Source organism: Neurospora crassa, linkage group VII, assembly GCF_000182925.2.
Source record: "Neurospora crassa OR74A linkage group VII, whole genome shotgun sequence".
NCBI classification, from domain to species: Eukaryota; Fungi; Ascomycota; class Sordariomycetes; order Sordariales; family Sordariaceae; genus Neurospora; species Neurospora crassa.
Genome location: NC_026507.1, coordinates 445,886 through 454,814, shown reverse-complemented (window position 1 = coordinate 454,814; position 8,929 = coordinate 445,886). Strand labels below are relative to the sequence as shown.

The following is an 8,929-nucleotide window of genomic DNA, read 5'->3' as shown; positions in this document are numbered from 1 at the left end:
TGGTGGTGGTGGTGGTGGTAGTTGCGTCGTCGCATCAATGTCGTCGCATCGGTCCAGCCATTTCCGCACATCTCGACATGTATTCCCTGGGCAGTCGTCAGGATGATGAATCACCACCACAGGTCGGGCATCCAACGTTTCGTTGACGCAAGAGCCTGATCCCATGATGGTGTGGGAAGCCAATTGTAAATGGGTGGGAGATTTGTTGTGTCTCGACTGGCCCAATTACACTAGCGGAGAAGCGTCATTGGTGAGGTTTTGGGTGACTGACATGTGGTGATCCTCCCCCCCTGCAAAGTGACGTAGACACTGGTTGGACACCATCGGGGGTGAACTCTTTACACTAACAGAATATGGTGAGCAAGATGGTATAAAACTGTTAGCAATCAGATGGTGGTCAACATCTCGGCATTTTTCTCTTGGCGCCGACCGACGTCAGAAACAAAGACAAGTAGCACGCGTTTACATGGGAGGTCTCGGGAAGGATTGATTCACATTTCACAGGGATTCGTTGGATGAAGGGTCTTTTTTTTTTCGTTTCTTCTTCTTCACCACGTTTTTCTTTGCTGGGACGCGGGCATCATGATCAACGCGATATGTGGATGGCTCAACGACGGAGCAAATGCCCATCTCCGTCGCTGGTTGCACGGCAGACAAGACAAGAGTGATAGGTATCGGGAAACAGACGGACGGGACTTGGCAAGCATGGCAAACCATGGCATGGCACCTTCAACTTGACTTGTGTAGTGTACAAGGCAGGCAGGAATGATGGATGGATGAAATGATTTGGTCAATTGCGGGTGTACAAACCTGTCCAGTCCTTGATCATCCGTCACATCATTCTGCCACATTTCCATGGATGAGACAAGAGTCCTCGCTTGTGACTGGTTGGGAAGAACCTATCGATGACGGTGGGAGAGGACAGGACAGGAAAGAGTCAGACAGCATGATGCCGGAGATGACGGGAGGTAACTTGAAATCTAAACTGGACAGTGACGAAGTAGAATGGGTTAAGGGTGATTGCTCATTCCAGTCCAGTCCTTCCGTCACTTCCACCAGACATTCCATTCCATTCATCACACTGCAGATTTAAGACCAGCCTTCTTCCCTCCCTCCCACTCCCGCTCATCACCTCTACTCCCTCAGTTCAGTTTGCTAGGACAACAACAACAAAAACAACAACGCAGGACAACCAGCCACTACCATCACAGCCCACCCTCCGCACCAGCAGTATCAACAAAGAACATACACTCAATCACCATTACCACCATAATCGTAATCTAAAGACACCGAAATCAATCACCATGGCCTTCGGACGCGGTCCCCGCACCCCTCACACCGGCACCACCGGCACGACAACCACCACCACCGGCACCACCCGCGGTGACCGTCCCAGCATCTTCAACCCGATCCTCTCGCTCTTGAACATCTTTGTCTGGATCTCCTCCGTCATCGTCCTGGGCATCGCAGCCTACGAGATCCACCAGTTCAAGAAGTACTACGACGCGTACCCGGGCGCCCGCATAGTGTACATTCTGGTGATCGCCGTCTTCACGGTCGCCTTCTTCTTGCTTTCGTTCCTGCTGCACCCCCGCCCCGGCTACACGTTGCTGTTCAACCTCATTTTCAGCTACCTGTGGCTGGTGTCGGTGGTGTTTGCTGCGCAGAGCTGGTCGAGTCGCCATGTGGCGAGGAAGTGGCATGCCATGGAGGCTTTTACGTTTATTGCTTTGTGAGTTGCATGTTTCGCCCCGTCGTCGGGATGGAGAGATGTGATATGAAAACGAAGAAAACTGGATGCTAACGATTTGACAACTACCTATGCAAATAGCTTCGGCCTGTTTTTCAACACCCTCTACGCCTGGTGGCAGCAGCACCGCGCTACTGTTCCCACCCGCACTACTACTGCTGCTGTCGTCTAAGCTTCCTTCCCTGTGAAGTGAAGTGAAGTGAAGTGATGCTGCGGCTGTGCTCATGGAAACTGGACTGGACTGGAACAAACAAACGATGCAAGCAAACGAAAACTAAGGAGGTCATCATCAATGCAGCTACCCACCCGTCTGCCGCGATGCCTCACTTTGTGTCTATGACAGGTAGTACCTGGTGGAAGTGAGAGACGGATACCCCTATTGTGAAGACCTTGATGGTCTTTTTCTAATACCTACCTACTTACGACTTGATGACGGATGATATCGGACTGGACTGGACTGGACTGGCTGGAAATGATGATGGCGAGGCGAGAAATCATGGCTTTCCCCCCTTTAATACCCACCAATACCCCAATACCCCTAATACCCACAATGTTACTTTAAGGTACCTAACAAGGCAATGGCGGATCGATGCGAAGCAATGGAGTAACGGCTGTTAATACCTACGTACGGATTGGATGGAATACATACCCTTCAATGAAAATCTCTCATCTTTTTCCATGCGTACCTACCCACTACATGTCCCATGAACTCGCTGTATTATTGACAGAATTGAACCGTATGAATTCGTTGTATGTTGACAGACATGGAATTGACCGCGGATGAAGATCATTTGTGTAATTGATGCCCTGTGCTGTCCTCGACTGGACTGAGTTTGAGTGACCACCATGCATCAGCAAAGACATATGTTGTAGCTTTCACACCGACACCCTCTCACACACCAAGAGCCGAATATAACGAGCAGGGTACTACTACCTCTACCTACATAGGCAACTTCGTTGAGCTTCAATAAGAGAGAGAGGCGAAGGCGAGGAAGTTAACGTGACTCGATGCGATGGGTAAGACAGGTACCTAGGTATCTAGGTACCCACCCACTGTTTACTTTCGGCTTCCCAGTCCATTGTTGATACCTCCATCATCATCTTCATCACCTCACCGAACCGAACCTCACCGAACTCGAGAAAACTAATCAACTTGCCTCTCTCTCCTCCACACTCCTTGCTTAAAAATCCTTAATGCTGTGTGGACTATACGACGAACCTTCATGGACTAGTAACTTGATCCTGAGTGGTTTAACTAGAAGAAATAATAATAATAATGATAATGATAATATACTTCCTAAAGAGAAATAGGGGCATCTTCCACACTCCTCGCTTAATGCTGTGAATTATACGAACCTACATGTAGACTATTGGTAACTTGATGATCATGGTTCAACCAGAAGAAATGATGATGATGATGATTTACTTCCTGGAGAAATAAGAGGGATGGGGGAGGGTATAGATTCATCGAGTCGTACTTGTCCTAACGACTCAATTACCACACACAAAGAGAGCAATCGATGTACCCGAACGACCATACCACGCACAAAGAGTAGGTACCTAATGTAAGGTACCCGAACGACCAAAACCTGCATACCTAGCTATGTAGGTAGGTAAACATTAACCAGCGCAATGGCGGCGTACGGACGTGCATGATACAAACATGGATCGATAGCGTAGGTCAAAAAAATCACATCCTTTTCTCTCTCTCTCTCTCTCTCTCTCTCAATCCTTCATCCCCTTCACCAAGTCTAGGTTAGGTAGTCAGTCGTCATTCGCTTCCTTCATGTTGTCCTGCTCCCCACATTACCTCAACAAGTTATGATCCCGTCCTTTCCTTTCCTTTCACTCTTTCTTGAACCTTCTTCATTCATTTGAAAAAAAAAAAAAATCTCTCATCTCTCTCTCCTCTCAAATCATGGTATCATACACTAGGTAACACAACTGAACAAGCTCTAACCCCCCCTTCCTTCCTTCCTTCCTTCCCCGCCAAGCATTTCCGCCATCCTCCGAACACTTCAGTTCCATGTTAGGCGAATCCCAAACTTTAGGTATTCATATGGTGGAATGCTTTACTCATTCCCATGCTCATGCTCATGCTCATCATGCCCTATGCAAGTTGCAACCCAGCCCAACCCAACCCAACCCAACCACTCCCCTAAGCGGTCAAATGTAGCCCCCTGAGCCCTGACTAAAACCGTGATCCTATGCATACCTTGCTTGACCTTGTCCCGGCATACTGTGCCCAATGGCCCCTGACCGTTCAACTCCGTGGATCCAATCAGGCATCTTCGTTGCTTGTGCTTGTGGTCCATGCCCTTCTTGTGTATTTGTTGCTATTGCTTGTTGCCTTGGTTGCCTATCCCATCTCCTTCACTTCTTTCCCTCCAAGAACATCTTCTTGAAGTCGGCGTTGCTTTTCTGAGCAACTGGTGGGCCTGGCGACGATTGACCGGTACCGTTGACGTGCTGCTCCGGGCCCAAGCCATCCTTCGCCGCCGCCGCCGTAGCAGCAGCGTTCTGCTCCTTCTGCACCTTGCTGACAGGAACGACGAACCCGAGGCCTTTCTTGGCCCCTGCTTTGCCCAACACAGGCGGTCTCCTGATGGGTGGCGGCGGCGGCATCAGCTGCGCGGCGGTCTTTCCCTTCTTGCTGGCCTTGGAATCGTCCTGCTTTTTTGGCGGCTGCTGATGGGGCAGATCGATCCTGTCTATCCTCTTCTCGGCCTTTTCTTTGAACAGCTGACCGACGGACCCGACGCGCAGCTTCTTACCGCCCTCGATCTCAGTACTATTGATCACAAGAGAGGCCTTGCCGGCCGTCGCCGCATCAGCGAACTCAACGACAGCGCCGCCGTGCTGCGGGTGGAGCACGAGCTTGTTGATGGCGCCGATGGGGGCGACGATGGAGCGGACGCGCGCGTCGTTCATCGTGTCGGGAATGCCAAGAATGGCGATCGTACGGGCGGCAATCTCAGGCCCAGACACGTGACTAGGTCCCGACCCGGAGGCGCTAGACTCGGGCGATCCTTCGGCTTCACCGTCAGCTCGACTCGTCGCGGTGGTTTTGCGCGTGGGCGGCTTTGACACCTCCACCTTGAGGGGATGGTTGCCAAAGATCACCTTATCTAGTATCTCAATTGCCTTGGCTGCCTGTTCCTTGGTTTCCATCACCACAAACGCGGTGCCGGTGCTAACACCCGCCATGTTGCGCGTCAGACGGACGCTGACGACGTTGCCGGCCTTTTGGAAGAGACCCTCGACGTCCTCTTCGCTTGCTGCACGAGGCAGGTTGTTCACATGGAGCTCGCGTTCTTCGGCCTGAGCTCCTTGGCGCACTTGCCTGTGGCCCGGATCGGAGAGCTTGGCCTGCAACTTGTACTTTCCTCCCTCCAACGGCTTGCCATCGAGTTGAGTGGCCGCGGCTGCAGCGGATCGGTCGCGGAAGGATACGTAGCAGAACCGACGCTTGGTGTTGTACTTGAGGCTGGGAAAACGGATACTGTGAATGTCACCACATTGTTTGAAAAGATCACGAATAGACTGCTCATCTGCCTCAGGCGGGTAATTGGTCACGAAGAGAGTGCAATCGGTTGCCGGGCTGACTTGGATAACTGATTCGCCGAGGCGTTTCCCATCGCGAAGCAAAGCTGTCCGAGCATCTTCTGGCGACTTGAACTCGATCAGCGCCACAGCCGGGGTACCTTCGCTCTTTTGGAGGTCAATGTTGTTGATGTGGCCGTATTCGCGGAAGAACTGTCGTAGCTTGGTTTGGGTTATGCCTTCGGGGAGATTGTGAACAAAAACCGATGTGTTTTCCCTGTCACGCTTGAGCTCAGCCGCACTCATAGTTGTTTCGCTCTTCGCCCGCTTGGCACAGTCATCAACCTCATCCTCAAAACCATCTTCGCGCTTCCTCTTGGAGCTGGGTGATGTGCCAGCTTGCGGGGATTCTGTCATGGGGTAATCCTGGTATTGTTGCTGTGGGTATTTCTCTTGCTGTTGGTGTAGTTGCGGTTGGTGCTGGGCCTGGGTCTGGGCCGCCTGTGCCGCGTACGCGGCCTGGGCTTGAGCTTGTGCCGCCGCTTGTGCTTGGGCAGCCTCCCTCTCGCGACGCCTAGAAACGCCCTTTCGTGTCTTGTAAATGGTGTCCTGGGCTTCCCGGAGGGTTTCGGCCAGCTCGTAATCGTTGCAATGCTGTAGATAAACATCCATAATCCTCTCAGGCCAGTCAAGCGTGCGCACCTTGAGAGCCTTGATGAAAACACGAGTGGCAAATGAGGGGACCCGCAAGCCTTGGGCCAAGGTAGCAGGTGTAGGACTCCGGTTTTTGCTCTTGGTAGAGGCGAAGACGAGCATTTCCCATAGGAACCAAGCCAGCCAGAAATCGTAGCTATTGGCGTGTAGGGGAATGACAGACAGCTGCTCCCATACGTTGCGTGCTTCATCAATGTCATCCTTCTTTTCGGTTAGAAACTGGATCAAGATCTTTTCTAACCTGAAGTTGGGGTCACCCTGGTAGGCATCACCGTACCGTCGCTTGCCCCAGTGTCGAACGTCTTCCAGGGCGGACGGGAGGCCGACTTCGGCAAGGTCAACGGCTTCTTCAGTCGCGTTGGGGTTCATGGCGGTGCGCTTGAGGTAGCCACACCAAGCCGAGTACATTTCCAGAACTCCACCCATGCCATCACGATCGAGTTGAGCACAGCTCGTCGCTGCGTGCTTGATGCGCTCAATATCAGTGAAGCCTAGGCCAGCTTCCTCGGCAGCCAGGATGTAGCGGGCCCAGACCGTGCCGGACCAGGGAACGTGGTGCACAGCGCGCTGAAGGACGTCCAGCATGTTAGGCAGGGTAGACGAGGGGATCTTTACGCGGCCCATTTTGATGTCCGAGTGCCATGTTGAGACGAAAACGAGAAAGTTGAGCCAGGTCGCTTCATCCGAAGACATGATGCCGGTAAGAGCACGCGAAAACAGACCCAGGCAAATGCGGATGTTGAGCAAGCTATGATGGTCCTTTTTGGATTTGGCCTGCCTAATCTCCCAATCAATGTATTCGGTCATGATGGCCTTCATGCCCGCGATATCGCCCACCTTCTGGGCCTGGTTGAGCTTCATCTCCCAAGGGTCGCGCATCTCGTACAGGCGCTTGGCGTCTCGGGCGTTAGCGGTAACGTGCAGCATCTCGGACTCGTAGTTGACGCGGTTGTACTCGGAGAGGAAGCTAGAAAACATCTGTGACGTGTTATCCCAAGCGGCATGGGGCACCGCCAGTCGGTTCTTGAAGAGATGGGTGATGCGGCGGACGCCGGCCTCGGTAGCTGTGCGGGCGAGCAGCTCCATCTCGAGGGAAACCCAGCGATTCCAGAGCTGGTGGCTGTCGGAGAGCCGGTACTGGACGGCCTCGTAGCCCTCCTGCCAGAGGTTGAGGGCACGGTCTAGGGTAAAGGTTTCGCAGCCGGCGCGCTGCTCCTCCATGGGCCAGCCAGCGTCGCTACCCGGCTGGCAGTCGGAATAGAGCGACCAGAAGTATTCGCAGTAGGCCATCCATACTTTGAGGCTGCCGGGCTCGGCCTGGACGGCGCGACCAAAGGTCTCGATGACTTTGACGCGGCCTTCGAAGTCGGTGGCGCCACGCAGCTGGTGGTCGACAAAGTCGACCCAGTTATCCTCCCCCACCGGACTCGCCATTGTTCTAAGCCTTGGATCGGGGATCTCGTGTCATCGGTCGACGGGGTGTTTTGTGCGGGGATGTGCGTGTGCGATTTGGTAGCGAGCGGTAGTCAGCAGCGGGATACGGACAGCAGATGGCGGGGTGTTGCCGTTATCGCGAGGCTACCGGTGCGATATGCGCTGGGTGGTCGGTCGGTTGGCCGGAGAAGAAAGCGTAAAAATTCTCGCGAGGATCAGGTGCGCAGGCGTGGGTGCGGCGGGCGTGGTAGATGAGGAACGACGGACTGGGGGGGCCGACGTGTCAATGCCGATCAGCGGATCTGTTTCCCAGGCAGTAGTGTAGTGTATGGTAGTCTAGTGTAGCCTGACCTAGGGATCCAGCCAAGATGAGAGAGGGAGGAGAGGAAGTTTCGTCAAGAAGACAAGCGAGGAAGAGATAGAAGGCGGCTGCTGGCTGGGATGGTGTAGACAAACAGTGGTGCGGGTGGTGAAAGTGTGAAGGTGTGGACCGTGAACGTCGTGGTGGTGGTGGTGGTGGTGGTGAGGTGGTTGGCGGCCGGATGACTGAGTGAGGATCTGTGATCAGAGATTCTCGGAAAACGAAACCGAGGACGGACGGGAGTGCAAGTGGACTGACTGAAGGATGGAAGATCCAGTGCGGTCTCCTGGTTGTTCAGGGCACTGACACTGACACTGACACTGACACTGAGAGCGAAGCTCGGGAGGGATTCTGTTCTGGGCCCCGCCGTAGACTTTCCGGGCACTTCACTTGTGACGGGGAATTTTTGGGTCGGGTCGGGCTACGTTACGGTTTTTAGTGGGCACAGTGAGGAGGAGGTGGTGGTTACCTGGTGGGCCGGACGGCACGGGCGGTACCTGGCGTCCATCGCCTTATCGCTGCGGTGCAGGGCAGGGCAGGCAGGTGGTTCCGCCCGCCGCGCTGTCCACTCTACTGGGAGAACGCGGGAAGGAGGGAGCTGGAGCGGGATGGAGGTCGAGATAGTACCTTCCAGGTTACAGTACTTGCCCGGACAGACTACATATTCAAGTCGAGGCATTGCATTGCAGTGTTCAGACTGACACGGAAACGTGACATTTTGGTGATCATGGAACTTGAGCGAGTCATGTCATTCACTTCAAATTGTCCCTTCCCGCCGCAAGTCAGTTCCTCAGTCCTTCTTCAGTACCTCTAGGTAATTCTGTTTCTGTTTCTCTCACGCAGTCGCACCTGTTCTCTTGGCTTTTGCTCCCAGCGCAGGCCGCACCCCTTCCATTCCACTTCTGCTGTGTGGGCGGCCGGTACGATCGGATGCTCCCTGCCCTGCAGCTTCTTTGGCAGCAGCAACAACCTCGCCAGCCCCGGCCAAATAAGTAGTCCCCTGACTGACAACCGACCGTAGCGCGGCGGGATAAGATGGAGACGGAGGGAGGAGTGAGTCCCACGGTGGAGCCCCGAACACCTTCGCTGCTGCACCATGCCCGCTGCTCGCTTGCGCAAAGCTCCCG

General features: G+C 53.8%; 2 protein-coding genes across 2 annotated transcripts; one reads left to right on the top strand and one right to left on the bottom strand.

The window, feature by feature from the left end:
- Window positions 1-570: 570 nt before the first annotated feature.
- On the top strand, window positions 571-2,434 carry NCU09049 (hypothetical protein). The gene is made up of 2 exons (XM_953460.3): window positions 571-1,732; window positions 1,832-2,434. The coding sequence occupies exons 1-2, from the start codon at window positions 1,305-1,307 to the stop codon at window positions 1,920-1,922; spliced, it is 519 nt and encodes a 172-aa protein (XP_958553.1). The 5' UTR covers window positions 571-1,304; the 3' UTR covers window positions 1,923-2,434.
- An 881-nt stretch (window positions 2,435-3,315) lies between these two features.
- On the bottom strand, window positions 3,316-8,182 carry NCU09048 (hypothetical protein). Its single transcript, XM_953459.2, has one exon. It carries the CDS (start codon window positions 7,439-7,441, stop codon window positions 4,124-4,126), a length of 3,318 nt encoding a protein of 1,105 aa, XP_958552.1. The 5' UTR covers window positions 7,442-8,182; the 3' UTR covers window positions 3,316-4,123.
- Between the last annotated feature and the right edge of the window lie 747 nt (window positions 8,183-8,929).

Bases quoted from the DNA above. Each gene is read 5' to 3' on its own strand.
- NCU09049 (XM_953460.3), top strand. From the start codon at position 1,305: ATGGCCTTCGGACGCGGTCCCCGCACCCCTCACACCGGCACCACCGGC. The intron at 1,733-1,831 runs GTGAGTTGCATG...CTATGCAAATAG, and splicing joins GCTTTTACGTTTATTGCTTT to CTTCGGCCTGTTTTTCAACA.
- NCU09048 (XM_953459.2), bottom strand. From the start codon at position 7,441: ATGGCGAGTCCGGTGGGGGAGGATAACTGGGTCGACTTTGTCGACCAC.